At 38.0% G+C, this 16764-nt stretch overlaps 1 protein-coding gene across 3 annotated transcripts in view; it reads right to left on the bottom strand.

Moving 5' to 3' along the window:
* Positions 1-5030: 5030 nt before the first annotated feature.
* Positions 5031-16764, bottom strand: part of ANTXR2 (ANTXR cell adhesion molecule 2) — a 158064-nt gene continuing 146330 nt past the window's right edge. For all 3 annotated transcript variants that reach the window (XM_042466790.1, XM_042466789.1, XM_042466788.1), the window contains one exon: positions 5031-8201. In XM_042466790.1, coding sequence (XP_042322724.1) covers positions 8163-8201 — 39 coding nt within the window. In that variant the 3' untranslated portion in view covers positions 5031-8162. The remainder of the gene's footprint in view (positions 8202-16764) is intronic.

Below are 16764 nucleotides of genomic sequence, written 5' to 3'. Positions count from 1 at the left end.
TGTTGTAATGCAAAGATGTGTATCTCAGTCATGCTTTCTCTCCTACAGTAGTAACATAATATTTTTTAAAATTCATTATTTTATCTTCTAATATTAACTGAATTTCTTCAGATTTCATGCCATTCTTTAAAGCTGCAACATCTCTTCTTTCTACCCTACTCTTCAGGACCCATGGAACAGTTTTCATGTGTATCCTAAACAAGTTCCTATGGAAGCACTACTGAGGCTGAGGAAGCTTTAACTGAGAGCACCTTGAACTTTCAGGTTATTTCTTACCTTCATATTAGCATGCGTGCGTGCGTGTGTGAGAGAGAGAGAGAGCGGGGGGGAAGGATTTTAACATGGTTCAAGAAAACTATCTCAGATTCTTTGTTTGGCTGGACTAAATTAACAAAAAGTTAAAACTGGGGGGGGGACAGAGGGAGAAAGATTAGACAGGGAACTTTATCACACACCTTTCCCCCCCTTTATGGGAACTGGAAGGGAACTCTTGGTGCCACGTGCGACCTGCAAAAACTGGATTTTATCGCATCCATATGACCCACGTCCCAACTCTGTCCCCATGGTTTGATGCCGTGTGCCACTCCACACACTGCACGGCATCACAGTGCTCCTCTGGCACTGCATTTACACAATGTAGCCCCAAAGGAGCACCTTAAAGCTGCGGTGGCGCTCCTTTTTGTGCTCTGGAAAAGCCAGATCAGGGTCACGGCATGCGGTTGCTGTGGCCCTGATCTGGCACAGTTGGAGGAGGCTGCAGGCTGCCCTTTAGGGGTGGTCTGCACAGCCCCTATATTGCACTTGACAAATCATGACCATTTACAACAAATTCAAAAAATAAAAGATATTTCGGTGGTGATGCTAAATATTTGTCCACAGTTAATCATTTTTTTAAAATTAGGAGATGGATTTTGTGTACCCATATTAGACAATTGGTAAAGGCATGCAATTTGGGATATAACAATAATACTTTCAATATGTACAATAAGGGTGCTACAATATGTAGAAATAAGGTTACACACAGACACACTTGAAACTTTTGTCAGATGTTTCCTGAAATGGGTTTCTAGGAAGCAGTAAGGTGCTGGAGAGACAATCTGGATACTGTCAAATATGGTTGTTTCCATAGTACTGCAGTGCTCTTGCATTCTCATTTGCCACATGCCTGCAATTTGTATCATCATTAGCTTTACCATTGTACTCTTCAGTGAACATTTGGAGATATTTTAGATCCACTGTATCCACTGAACCCAATAGACACAACACATTGATTTGCATCTTGGAGACTGGATCCAGTTTCAGAGAAGGGATCTGCAGCCACTCAGCTTCATTCAACGCAATTTTTGTAAAGGCAGAAAAGGAGGGCTGCACTTTCTGGGTTTACTGCCTCTGTGCTTTCTCTGCCCTTCCACTGTTCTCCTGTTCTTGGTGATGAATTTTTTTTAAAAAAATTACTAAAATTACTAAAAATAAATAATAGAATCCTAGAGTTGGAAGAGGCCTCAAGGACCCTCATGTCAAAGCCTCTGCCTCACAATCAAAGCACCCCTGACAGGTGGCCATTCAGCCTCTGTTTAAACATCTCCCCCACACTCCACATTCCAAGGCAGCATATTCCACTGCTGAAGTCCTTCTTAATGTTGAGGTGGAATCTTTTTTCCTACAGTTTGAATCTGTTCTCCAGGTCCTGGAGCAGAAGAAAACAATTATGCTCCATCTTTAGTATGACATCCTTTCAGATATTTAAACAAGCTATCATATCATCTCTCAACCTTCTCTTTTCCAAGCTAAACATACCCAGTTCCCTAAGCTGTTCCTCATGCTTCCAGACCTTTCACCATTTTAGATGCCCTCCTTTGGACACATTCCAGCTTGTCAACATCCTTTTTGAATTCTGGTATCCAGAAGGGGACACAGTATTCCAGGTGAGGTCTGACCAAAGCAGAATAGAGTGGTACTGTTACTTCCCTTGATCTAGACACTATACTTATTATTATTATTTATATAGTGCTGTAGATTTGCACAGCGCTGTACATGAAAACAATAAATATATAAGAGTAAACCTGCCTATGGCATACAATCTAAGATTATATTAATGTAGCCTAGAATCACATTGGCCTTTTTAACTGCTGCATCACACTGTAGACTCATGTTCCACTTGTGGTCTACTAGGATTCCTAGATCCCTTTTGTTGTCAAGCCAGGTGTCCCTCATCATATGTCTGTGCATTTCATGTTTTGTGCCTAAGAGTAGTACTTTACATTTCTCCCTGTTAAAATTCATTTTGTTAGTTATGGCCCAGCTTTCTAATCTGTTAAGGTCATTTTGAATTTTGATCATGTCCTCTGGGGTATTCGATATCCTTAATTTGGTGTCATCTGCAAACTTCATAAGCATGCCCTCTATTCCTTCATCTAAGTCACTGATAAAGATGTTGAATAGCAATAAATCCAGGACTGACACCTGTGGCAACTGGCTAGTCACATCTGTCCAGGATGAAAAGGAGCCATTGGTGAATACCCTTTGGATTTGGTCAGTCAACCAATTATAAATTCGCCTAACAGTAGTACTGTCCAGCCCACATTTTACTAGCTTTTTTTGCAAGGATATCATGGAGGACCTTGTCAAAGGCCTTACCGAATCAAGATATTCTACTTCCACAGCATTCTTTCAGTCTACCAAATCTGTGACTCTATCAAAAAAAGAGATAAGATTTGTCTGGCATGACAAATGGTCAGTAAAAATTAAAGTAACAAGAATAATTAAATATCAATTAAAAACAACCACAATGTTGTCATAGAATCATGGATTTGGAAGGAACTCGAAAGCCAGCTATTTGAATCCTCTGGCCAGTGAACTTAGCAATTAAAATACGAAATTTCAAAATCATGGTTGAAATTTTGAATGATAATGTATTCATTTCCAACAAATTATGCCTAGGTTCTGCCCTGTTCTACACAGGTTTCCTTGTGCCATTCAGACCTTAATCATGTAGGGCCTTAAACCACATGTCAACACAACCAAGTTAGAGTAAGTTCCTCCACCAGTTTGGGGATGGTTTCAGGGTCTCAAGATGGCAGGACCAAAGAGTAGGTGTCTTGCACTTTCCCTAACTGTTTGCATCACTGAACAACCACATAGGGCTAATGTTTACAAACCTCCACTTATCACCTAATACTCACAGATCCTTTCCTATAATAACCAGCCTGAACTGTCTCTTTTGTTTATATTTAAGAGATAAAAATGTTGGGGAAATGTCTGGTTAATTTAAAAACAAGGTATAGAAGAATGCTTACAAAATCATGATTCGTTTAACCTGAGATGAAATTCACCAACTAATTTAACTCTGATATTATCACAATGAATAAATACAAACTGGATGCAGGTGAGTTTTTTTTTAAATGGATCCTATTCTGCCAACATTGTTGTCATCACTAAGAAATCGCCCTTACTATCGCTACCCATCTTATTGAAAACATGTTTGTAATCAACAACTATTGTTGTTGAATAATTCTGGCACTTTCCCCCTTTCTAATTTTTGAGAACAGATATATCCAGTTCTGATATCACTTGACTTAAAAAAAAATACAACACAATTTTTCCAATGCAATCCTATAGGATTGGGCTGCCAATGCCTTTTTGGAAATGATTAAGGAATTAGAGTGTTTTAGCTCCACCAGTGGAATATAAGTGAATACAATTAATTGAAGTCCCATTGATTTCAACAGATTTACAGCAAGTGTTCCTAACTCTGGATCCAACTGCATGGGTTTCACCAGGAGAATCAAGCATGTGAATCAATATCTTCCATTAAAATAAAAGCAATTTCTAGATTATTTCACACTGCCATGATTATACTCACTGTTTATATTCTGATTTTTAACAACAGGCTCAGTCTTTGTAATGTCCTTTCCATAAAGTTATTCTCTAGGCTCAACAAAAGAAATGAAATCCAATCTATACTCAAAATCAGGCTTCTTCTGTTTAAAGACTTCACCTATTGTGCAGAATATCAATAGTGCTTATAATAAAAAAGCACTTGGTTCAGTTTTGTGTTCCTCATAAGACACTGTTAAATAATTCATAGAAATCTCTATTATTTGCAAAGGGTTTTGTAACCAAAAGGTAATTGTCATCAAATCACAAAGCATCAAAACTAAACATCTCCTTCCACTATTAGAATGAAGATACAGTTACATATATACATTGCAAGTCACTTCTGTCATGAAGAATATTAAAATGTGATAATCTCAAAATATTTTTTTCATATTTGACAAGGACTGGTGAGTATTAGTGTAACAGAACAATACTTGCAGGGTATTTTGGTAAGTTTTGATATTATGTTTTACATATATACACTACAATGAAATGGAGAAATAAAAAGAAATGTGTTTAAGGACAAGGGAGGAAGCAGATTTAATATACACCATTTCCTTTAATGAGAATCAGTGCTATGCAGCAAATACTGATTCTTGTTTGGTATATAAGATGCAAACTGATATTTTATTAGTTCTATTGGGATTTAAGCAAGAAGCTCCTTTGTGACCATTACATTTTCATCGATAGAACTGAACAGCCATGTTCTTAAATTTCACTTTAAAATGGGTTATTGTAAGCCAATGCATAGAGCTGGTTTATTTTGCTCTAGGAATATTCATAAAATGAGTTTTGGAATATCAGGATGGATATTGTCACAGAGGTTTTCTAGTTGACAGCCTTTAACAGTACAAAAGGAAGGAAGGAAGGAAGGAAGGAAGGAAGGAAGGAAGGGTGTGTACATGTGTATATACAAAAGAAGATCTATCCTGGCAAAGGATAAAGCCCTTAAATGTGCCCTTAAGAACCCTATTACACACTGTTCTTTCAAAATGTATTGAAAGACTAGTGTGTATTTTTTCCTCCAAATTGTGCTTTCAGTATGAATGTCTGCTGTTATTAAACTGAAGTCAATTTTTACTCCAGAATTCTACCTGTAATCCCCAATGCAGTCTATGAAAACTGATTCGTACAGTAATATAGATGACTCATGGTTTTATAAATATATCACTTTAATATATTTCATAAACTCTATTAAATTAATAATACTTTGGTACACTTATACTGAAGCTCAATGGGCATGAATTGGGTAAACGCTGTTGTCCTACTTTTTTACTGTGGGCTTTTTCAAATATGTGTTAAATAATACTCTGTCTCTGTCAATGTTCAAATATATGTATTTGAGCAATTATTTACCACATGAGTTATGCTTTAAATGAATAACAAATAAGGGTTTCATAAAATAATGGACACAATGCAATGTTAAACCCTGAGAAACATTTGCTATTGTTTTGCAGGTATGATAAATTACCAAAATATGTTTCATTTCTTGGAAATAGAAATCCATAAAGCTGGATCTATGTAGTCAATTTTAAACAAGATCCTTCTCAAAGCAACAAATATATTATCAATGTCTTCTTTTTAAATTATCATTGTTTGAATTATTTTCAACATAGAGGTTTCACTGTAGATTTTCTTTTTAAAAAAGGAAGGAAGGAAGAAATATCTACAGGTAGATATAATTTGGTTTTTTGGTTTTCTAAGCATCTGTTTTAGGTTATTTGTTTTTCTAAACATTATGGTTCAAATGCAAAATTTCATTAGCTATAGAACATGAATGTATTTCATATTCCATAAGGGATGACTGAATATCTTCACTCAGATATTTAGTACCATTTCTCTTCACAAATTCAGAGTAGCAAATGAGAAGGATTACATGATTTGGTTTTTACCAGAGGCAGAGAAAATGTAATTTTACAAAGACATATCCAATGGTTTTCAGTAAACTAAACTAAAGAAAATGCATGTATTGTGTATTTTGTACATAAAATGGACAACCTTATCACATTCCTACCCTGTCTGAAAGGTCTGCAGATATGGTCTTATAGCTGGAAAAGTGTTCCCACTAGAGGCTGCAAAAAGTGATTGTGATGGCACATTTTCCTGTGTTATGTACATTGCTAACACCACATATTACACATGCTGTAGCATCTGACAAATTTAAATAATTGTACAAGCATACATCCCCTGAGTTAGCCTGTGACATGCCTTCTCGAAACTCATATGATGACATAAGAAGGGAAGTGATTGGCTGAAGCCAGTAGCTGGAGACGAAGGCAACCCCAGTCAAAGGATGCACCAGCAGTGGAAAACAGGATTAAAATAAAAGAGAGAAATGACCTTAGGTAAAGGATTTCTGTCCATGTGTGCTCAACATGGGGTGTTGGCAATGCCACCAGTGGCACAAATAATCTCAGGCCAATAACAGATGCAGGCAAGAGGCACAGTGGTGATAGTCTTGGTTTGGAAGAGCTGTAAATTTGGCCATCGACCAAGAGAATAATTTGCGTCCCTAGAGATTTCAATGAGAAGCAACAAAGGGGGATAATTAGACAAGCACACATCCCCCCTCGCTCTTTCCCGTCTTGCGCACATACATGCCCACCAAACGTGAAATGTTCGCCTTTTCCCCTCCAACGTGATGGTTGTTGAACTTATTTTTAGTGTCATTTGATAAGCTTCCTTGCTCGCAGAGAGACATCCCACTGACCCAGCCACTGGTCATTGTCTATACCGGTTCCCATCAAAGTAGGCGCACTTTGTCAGGTTTCGACTCGAATATCCATTTTGCATCTGAAGTACAGTATCGAAAGTGACTGGATCATTTGAGCCTTTTTCTTCAGCTGCTGCCTCCTTCCTCCCCCACAGTGTTTCCACTCACGCTAACATAATTTGGCACCGCCGACGTGACACAACGCTGGTTTTTCTAAAAAAATTATAATACATACTTTGTCAATGTTTTTTGATGCCCAGCACTCCTGTTTATAAATTTATAAATTGAGAAAAATTGAGAAAAAGAGGTCTCTCGCCTTCTATCTCTTTCCTCCTCCTCTCATCTCTCTCTTTGTTTATTTTTTTAAAAATTTGGACCCAATGTTCATTCTCCACCAAGGCATGGTACCCCCTCAAAAACTGAGTAATGTGCATACAGTAATAGGTCATTCAATGTCAAAAGGCATAAAAAAAGATGAGCAAAACCTTCACAGGCTGCTGCTTGCTGTTGCCTTTAATTATATTAATTAAACTTTGAAATTCTCATGCAAAGAGAGTTGCTGGCTTGTGACGCTGAGGAGCCCTTGGAGATTTGGAGGAGGGGAGGGACCCTGAGATACCAGCTTTGTGGCAACTGCCTTCCCCTATTTCGTACCAATAGTAACAATACATAAGCCAAAAATTCATGTTTATGAGGGATAATATTTTTATGCGCTACTGAGTGCTGAGCGCAGAGAGGAGGGAGAGAAAATATCAACCACAGTGCCAAGGCCTTAAAGCATTGGTCCTTCAATCTCCACTCAAGATCTCTGGTTACAGGCTGTCTTCCTGTAGAATAACGCTCTATTAATTTTCTTCCTGTCCTGGGTGCATAATGAAAGAAAGGTGTCTTCAGAAACTAAAGGGCAAAGCCTTGCTTGCCACCAATACCTTGAGGCACTGTGTCTACATTTTGTCATGCATGTGCATTGCTCAGTGTTAAAGTGACAAGATCTTCAGTCAGAAGGTTCCCGTAAGGCACAATCCGATGGGGGCGGAGGGAGGATGGGACTCAAAAGGATTTTGTGATATGACATCCCTGTAAGGCAATGAACTCTTAGATTTTTCCAGGCCCGTTGGGAACTTCGCGCTTCTGCCTGTGGCAAATAGTTTCCTGTTTAAATAACAAGTGCCATCTTCACATCCAAGAAACAATGCAGCTCCTGACTGAGGCACATAAAGGCCTGAGTAATATATAGTTCAGCTACAATAACAAGAACAAAAGCCAAGGCGCTGACATTTTTTTTTTTTAAAAAAATTCCTGTACTGGGTTTCTGGTGGAACTCTAGGCATGCAAAGCCAATGTATCTTCGTGTCACCATTGCAAATCATATAATGCTGTAATGAATACTGCATGAGGTAACAAGCTTGAAAGGAAATGGCCGGCAAAGCGCTTAGTGTAGCAGTAGGTGACTTGTGCTGGGACCAAATGGAGCTGAGAGAGGCTGAAGTTCTGAGGATCTTCATATAAGTGCTTCATTGTCTTCCTTTGGTTACAATACAAAACTGATGGCTTTTCACTCCTTGGTCATCCTTTACTGAGACTGAACTCGGGTGAAGTTCATGCACCGACCCTAGAAAGATAGAAAATAATTCAATGGTTATGGTCTGTGATTGTAAGGCATACATTCTCCCCTAAAAGTCAGATTGGTTAGATGATGGCTGTGGTTCAGTAGACTGTCAACAGGCATTGGTAAGCTATACAATTGCTGGAAACAGAAGCCACAGATATTTGTTGTTTTTGGATTAACACGAATGCTATAGGAATCCCTAACATGATACAGGGAAAAAATAACAGAATATCTCAGCACTTTCGAATTCAAACATTTGTTGTGGCCTAATTTTTCATTGTTTCATACACCCATAAATCCTTCTACCATGATACTTCTATTACATTTTAAGGTGTCACAAGACTCTTTGTTGTTTTTGCCACTTTTGATAAACATAACCACAACTATGAAAATTAACACAAGAGAGACTACTTAGAGTAGCTGTTACTTATTACTGGTTTCTCGCACATTATTTTATATATATGCTTTTAAGAAATCATTGTTAAGACCATCTATTGGTCTGTTCTCTGAGTGGAATCCTGTTGATGAGTTAAACCTGTATAAAATGTCACTCATTTTGGTGATGCCACCTTTTTTATTTGGGTGTAACAGTACCCTGAGAACAGCAGCAAAACCCATCACTATGAGTTTGGGAGATGGTACAGCAGCTTTTTTTCCTGCCAGGGATAAGAGTTACTGCCTTTCCCTCCATTTCACAACACCCATGCAGGGACGTAGCCAGGATTTTGGGAAGGGGAGGGGGGGTTCCAGACTAAGTGGCACCATTATAATGGGGCTTGGGTGCGGCGGTGCGGCAGCACACACCGTTCATTTTATCTAACGGAAGGGGGGGTATGGACCCCAAGAACCCCCCCCCTTGGCTACGTCCCTGACCCATGCCCCTTCCTCTTCTGCCATCATACCATTGTCGCCTCCTCTGCCAGCACAGTTATGCTAGTAAATAAGATCTTGACCAATATCTCCAAATGATAACATGTTTTTACTGGAATAAGGCAAACACATTTTCAAGTCTGGAAACTAAATGACTAACAATGGGGTGCTGTCTAAGTTCTAACTTGGGAGTCCAGTATCTTGTCTTGATGCCATTAGAGCACACACTCTTTCACCTTATACAACTATAATCAACTTTAGCTCTCCTGGAAACATTCTATGTAATGTTAGGATCTTGCATTTTAGGGAAAGTATTTAGAATTCTCAGACAGAAAGCTCCAGCGCCTCACAACTCTGGAAACATCAGGGTTCACAGGACGCAGCCATGCCGGTTATCGTGGCACCAACCTGCTCTATTTATGTAGTGTGAAAGGGTCCCATGACTGATCTATTGCTATGATTTTGGTTCCAAGGAAATTATAACACAACAGGTCATGTGATAGCTGCTTTTGAGTTGATGTAGTCATAGTCTCTATCAACATCACTGAGTTATTTTCTGTATTACCATCATCTGTATCAACATTGTTGTGGTGAGCCAAAATCTTTTTGTTTCCCATATTGGGAATAATGAAATATTCCCATACTGGGAATAATTTGACTGTTAAGTGAACCTATGAAGCATGTATTTGCCTACATGTTTTTTTTTTCCTGACATAAATGTGTACGTCAGTAAGGAAGCACAAGAACTTTAGGCCATTTTTCTACAACAGGCAAAGCTGGTTGTTTTTATACTAGTACAATCCTCCCCATCATATATCTGGTATCAACTCTAATACATAATTTACCATATTAAACTAAATGTGTAAGTCTCTTTAAACACATCTTCCAGAGTGGACAGATTAATGTAATCATGATTTGCATCATCACCCAGCAGAAGGCCTTGATTAAAATCAAGGGGATGAGCAGCTTGCTCACCAGCAAAGGCCACACTGTGCATGCATCATGTGCTGAAGGAACGTAGCTGATTTACATATATTACTAGCATACAATTAACATAATTTGCACATCACTTTCTGCAACATGGCTAGTGCCAACCTCCAGTCAGAACTGGTGTACTTTGCCTATGACTTTAAAAAAAAACAACCTAGGAGACTACTGTTCTAAGTTTTATATTTAAAAAAAAACCCTTTAGGTTACTTTTTAGCTAAATATAATAATACCAAAAGCCAATATTGATTAAAATATTAAATTCAACTTTATTTTTTAATAAAGAAAAGCTCCAGCTAGCTGTCATTTAGAAAAGTCACATTTTGGGGGCATACCTTTCAAAATCCAGATGTGGCAATCTGAGAGGTATAGACCAAAAAATAAAAGCTGGCAAGTTCTTACTAAATGTGAAGATACTCAGGATCCATGTTTACACACACACACACTGACACCATTACTTTGGGCCAGTCCATGTGGCTGAACAAAGTACATTTTTTCTTTCAACTGTGAAAGAACAAAATCTGATTCATGCTGAATATTCAGGCACAACTCAAGTGTATTACCTCAGAAATGTCAACAATGGGACAAATATGTTAATGCTAAACAGTTAAACAAAACTAGTTTCTTGATGTTAAAACATTAATAATAAACAATACAATAGTCTGTTGCATTAATTATTGACTTTAAACCCTTACCAATTACATTAGTGAATAAAAATGATTATATTCTATATTCATGATTTTTGCATCTACTGATGGGATTTTGATGGGAACCGGTATAGACAATGACCAGTGGCTTGAAAATATTCAAAAAAAAAAGAAAGAAAGAAAGAAAGAAAGAAAGAAATAAAAAAGGCAAACCTTTGAGCTGTTCATTATTTTTTTATAAGGGGTGCCATTTTACTATATCACTGTATAGAGTATGGCTTAAGCATCCATGGATTTTGGTATCCACAGAGTGGGGGGAGGGGGATTTTAAACCAAACTCCAGCTGATACCAGAGGCCCACTGTACTAAAATGGTCTCCCAAATGATTCTCCAAAGCAATGAAATAAAATCATATAAAATGTGAATTATTCATTACTCAAAATGTAACTTTGATGGCACTCATCAATTAAGATAAAAGACTTTAAAACTGTTGTTGAAACTTTTAACAGACTAGGAGTGTTAATTAATTTCATTATTATTTTATTTTGTTAATTTTAAATAAATCATTTATAAACTCTGGAATACCTACATCCAATCTAGACATGCTAAATATTCACACTGAGCTAGATGCACAAAAGAGATCTTGCTTCCAAATACAGATGTAAGTGACTCTCTGACTTTGAATTGTGTGCCTGCTTGCTTCTTAAACTTCCCTGCATAGGAAGCCCTATGAAGAGCAGGTCTAGATTGCAACCACTTCTTTTTAAAGAGGAAAAGGGTGCTTTTCTTTCAGTGACAAGTACAATTTTAAGAGCCAATTAGAAAAAGTCCATTTTTAAAACAGAATTAGTGTAATGCTATTGAAATGAACACTAAGCCTTCAATATTTCTCAGCGTATATGCTGCAGCACTTTCACTACAAATATCTAGAGGTGTGTAAACATTGAAACTGGAACACCTTAATATAGACCTGGCTGAGTAACCCTCCGGCTGTTCTTGAACTGTAGTTCCCATCAGCACTACACAGCAGTACCAATGGTGCAGGGTCATGGGAGCTACATGTTGCTCATCTCTGTCATAGGCAAAAAACAAAACAGTTGTTAGGTGCCTTCAAAAAGGCTTTGAGTTCATGCAACATCTCCTGATGACACAGAGCAAATCAGTTTTGAAACTCAGCAACCTTTCAAAATCAATTTGTAATATGTGTAATATGCACAGTATTTGTAATATGGCATGCCTGAGCTTTATATTCAAGGGAGGGGGGATAAAATCCTCATATCTTGGGCATCGCTATAACAATGTACACACCAAGATCTTTGGTGGTGTTTATTGACTAATTTATTAGATTTATATCCTGCCTTTCACCCAAAATGAGATATAAGGCAGGATACAATAATTTTAAAAGGTTACAACTATAACATTAATTAAAATTAATTGTGTGTCTCCAAGTCAGCTCCAACTTATATTGATCCTATTCAGGGTTTTCTTGGGAAAATTTATTCAGAGGAGGTTTGTCACTGTCTTCCCTTGAGGCTGAGAGAGTGTGACTTATCACCTAGAGGGTTTCCATGACGGAACAGGGATTCAAACACCATTCTCATGAGATTTTAGTCCAACACTCAAAACACTATACCAAGTGTCTCTTAACTAAGATCTTTGTCTTGCTCTTAATGAGGATCATCACTGTGGATTTCTTCCAGCAAAAGCAAAAAGGGGATGATGTCTAAGGGAAAAATCTTGTGGCAGCGGTTAAGGATGGAGCACTTGGAAATAATGGAGGTGGCTGAACTGTGAGGATAGTAATAGTGAATATTTTTTAAAGTGTTCCCCCAAAGTACCACAGGACAAGGCTGGGAAGCAACTGAAAGTGAGGTCATTCACACGCAATCTCTGTGCTGCACATTCCCATTACCTAACAACTTTGCCCTCTTAATGGCCAAGAAGTATATCAAGTATCAAGTAATTCACAATTCTAGAATTATAGAATCATAGAATTGGAAGGGGCCTTATTGCCCATTAGATCCAATCCCCTGTTCAAGGCAAGAGCATCCCCAGCAGCTCTCCAGCTTCTTTTCTCTTGATATCTAGAGATATCTAGAGAAAGAGACCTCATCCCATTTCTAGGCAACTGCTTCCATTGTTGAACCACTCTCTGTCAAGAGTTTTCTTCTAATTGATTTATTGGATTTATATCCTGCCTTTCAATAGAATTCAATTCAATAGAAATCTACCCTTCAGTAATTTAAAACCATTAGACTTAGTTGTACTCTCTGATGCAACAGAAAATTCATGGCAGAGATAGAGAATGATTGGAGTTGTAGTCCAAGATATCAGAGAATATAGCAGACTCTACTAGGTTGGTGAAATGCATTCTCTTACCCCATGAGCTTTTTAATTTGTCACACAGTGTATCTGTATGTTCTTTCATTTCCTTAGCCAACAACTGTACAGTGTTTGGATGGAAATGCCCTCTTACATTTTCACACGTTAACTGGGGATGTATAACATTAAGCTGAAATGAGCTGGGCTTTCCAAATTAGCAAATCAAATGTATAATGAATATTCATCTATGAATACACATATGCTTGGTTCGTATTTACTGGAAGTCAGAAAACCTAATCTAATCTGAAGTCTGATCCTGAATAGCATGTGGAGCAAGTGAAGTAGACAAAGTCTGTAACAAACTCCATCTGAGTTCTTTGGATTCTGAGTTGCTTGTGTTCCAGTGACTGTTTGAAATTTGGCAGTGGTTGACATTTACATGCGAATGCTGACAATCTCAGAATCCTGTCGAGGCCTCTAAAAAGCAAAGATACCAGAGCTAATGTTGACAGTGCTCTAAATGTGATTGTCAGCATTCACTTGCGGATGTCACAAAAGTAGGGACAATGCATATATGCCTCATCTATTTTCAGGCATTCATAAAATTCATCTGATATTGCCAGCATTCTCACAGAACTGTAGACAGACACCAAATGTCAGGCATTCAGAAATAATATACAGCTGCTCTTGTTAATATTAATACTAAAACAACACAAGTTAGAATTTATGGAGTGCGCTCAGATGTTTAAAGTGGTTCACATACCTCCATAATGGAAGGCTACATTCAAACACTAGCAAATCATGATTTGCTGTTTTTCCCAAGACAATATGAAATTGAGAAGTGCATCAAAATCCCTGTGACAACGCAATGCTGTCATACACTTTTGTATATGACAAAAGTATATTAAAAAGTATATAACATAGATCCAGCAACTGTAGGAGTGTTTAGTCTGAGTAACAATGCAGTATGATCTCAAAGCAGAGTTCTTTGCTGCTTTTGCAACATGGTAGATAGGGTATGTTGGTTTTATGTAATGTTTTGCCTATACAGTGCTTGGAAATGGAAAGTGCTTGGAAGTCCACTTCTGGTTTTGAAAAACTGTGTTTTCTGATGTTAAACAGTCCAGGGAGCTCTGCAACCTATTTAAAAAGTGAATGGCTAATCTTGGAGATTTCCAGGATATATAATTTACCTTCCTTTCCCCAGACATAGGGAAGTCGGGGGGGGGGGGGGACAAAAACAATCCCAGAACCACCCAGGTGAGCAGAGGTTGATGAGATGGTTCAATCACAGCAGCATAGGATTTTCTGTTAATGTGTTCTCAACTTTTATCTTTCCTCTTTCTGTTGATGGGCTTGTGGATGAGAGACATTAGATGTACATAGAGGAGGCAATCTTTTCCTCAGCCATTGAGCCCGTCCAGCAGAAAGCAAAATATTGGGAAACACACTGAAAAAGCACTAATTAACTTGGGAGGTCAGGGATGGTGTATTATCATGGATGTAACAACAAAGATTCCATGCCAGTAAAGAACAAGTTGCATGTGTAGGTAATAGAATGTGACAAGATGTGCCGCAGAGGACACGTTAAAATTTCCCATATAACTGTGCAGCCAAAGCAGTCTCTGGGGTGATAATAAATTTATTTCAACAAATATTACCCAGAATTCACTGCTCCATGTTCTGTTGGTCATGAACATATGAAACATGAGGATTGGCATCCAAAATTCAAAATGTGATGTTTCATATGCATTTGCTGACACTCCCCCCCCCCCTCTCCTTTTAAATAAAGACTACTGGAGCACAGCAAGGATCAATTTAGTTTAGCATCCTCTTTCCTAGAGTGGCTGGCCAGATGTAGCACATGCTTCTCATCTCTTATATGAAGATAAGATGAAGTGGAGAATATTAAACAGAACATGCTGGTATGCTCTGGTTGGACATCATATAGTCTGCTCTGCTCATCTGACAACTTGATAGAAGAGGATGGAAAAATTGACTAAAATCTGAGAGCAGAGACTACAAAAGTGACTTTTTTTGAACTGGCCTGATTTTATCTAGACTGCATGACGTAGGAGTTTGAGTGTTGGACTATGTCTCTGGAGATCAGGTTTGACTCCCCACTTGACCATGGAAACCCACTGGCTGACCTTGGATGAGTCACGCACTCTTAGCCCCAGAAAGCCCCATGATAAGTTTGCCATAAATTGGAAACAAACTGAAGACACACAACAACAACAAGCAGCTCATGTCCTGTGGTTGCATTACTGTATTTGAAATTGTTCGAACAGGTTTCAAGTTGTCTAGTGTTTAATGGATAAACTAATTTTTTTAATCATTCAAAATTATTATTTATGGTTTAAATTGATTTGATTTTAAACCACTCTGAGATTTTTGGATATAAGACAGGATATAAATATTTTAAAAGGTCTAAATACCCTAAAGGCACCAGATCCCAACTAATCTTAGAAACTGATCTTGGAAGCTAAGCAGGGAGTGTCCTGGTGTGTACTTGGATAGGAGACTGCCAAGGAATACCAGGTGCTGTAGAGGAAGGAACTGGCAAAACCACCGCTACGTATCCTTTGCCTAAGAAAAACCTATTAAATTCATGGGGTCACAATAAGTCAATAGGTGACTTGAAGGCACACACACACATGTGCACATGGACACATTGATAATAAACAAACAAACAACTGTATTCAATGACCAGCCACTATTATGAATAAACAAATACTTTTTTAGAAATGGACAGAATCCCATATTCCAAATATACCTCCTGAACAGAAAAATTTGAGAAGACTGGGGAGTTACCGTCTCATCTTCATTACCACTATCATTCAGTGTGGTAGCTTAATGTTGCATTCATGCCCTTATACTCAATTAAACAATCAATACATCCAATTTGAATTCAGATGTATTATGCCTTGTAAATCATTGGGTCATAAACCTTAACAATACCAACATGCACTCGGTATAAAATTGAACTAAATTAGTGTCTTAGGGCTACAGTAATTAATACGTGAGTTATGCAAGCATCCCATGATAGTCTTGTGAGTGATCAGAGTATCCTGGATGAGCCAAATGCATTTTTCAAAACATATCTCTTGTTTGGTGACTTAAGCATGTAAGGTTGGGGGGGGGCATTTTTTAGACAGACTTTTACGAATGCTTTAGAAGTAAAAATGAGAAAATGATACACATCATCTGTTGTCTTTCACAACCTTTTTTAATTTTCCCTTTCTATATCTTCCAAAGCAGTATTTGCAAACCTTTATAGCAGAAGTGGAAACCATATGGGACAATGGCTCATATTCATGGACTCTAAAATAAGGGTGGCAAGAGGTCTTGAGCCCTCCAAGATTAGTGTGGGAGGGGTTGACCCTCTCCCAATAACGATCTGGCAAAATTGGATTATGAAGACACCCTTCAGAAATTATCGGTCAGAGGTGTAATAAATGATGAAGCACTAAGGTATATTCAGGCAGCCTTCCCCTAAATAACAAAAGGTGCTTCCAACCTATTCTATGCACACTTATTTAGGCGTAAGCTACACTGAACACAGAGAGGACACTTCTAAGCAGACTGTGCTGGAAAGAGTCTCCATGTTTCTGTGAACCACTTTGAACTCTTCTAGAACATGGCCACATAGCCGAGAAAACCCACCAAAAAACATGGATGCCGGACATGAAAGCCTTCGACTTGACAAAGAAAATAGCATTTTGCTCATCTTGCTGAAA

Source organism: Sceloporus undulatus, chromosome 5 (assembly GCF_019175285.1).
Source record: "Sceloporus undulatus isolate JIND9_A2432 ecotype Alabama chromosome 5, SceUnd_v1.1, whole genome shotgun sequence".
In the NCBI taxonomy this organism is placed as follows: Eukaryota; Metazoa; Chordata; class Lepidosauria; order Squamata; family Phrynosomatidae; genus Sceloporus; species Sceloporus undulatus.
Note: the sequence above shows the minus strand (reverse complement) of the source record. Positions and strands in the feature narration are given on the sequence as shown.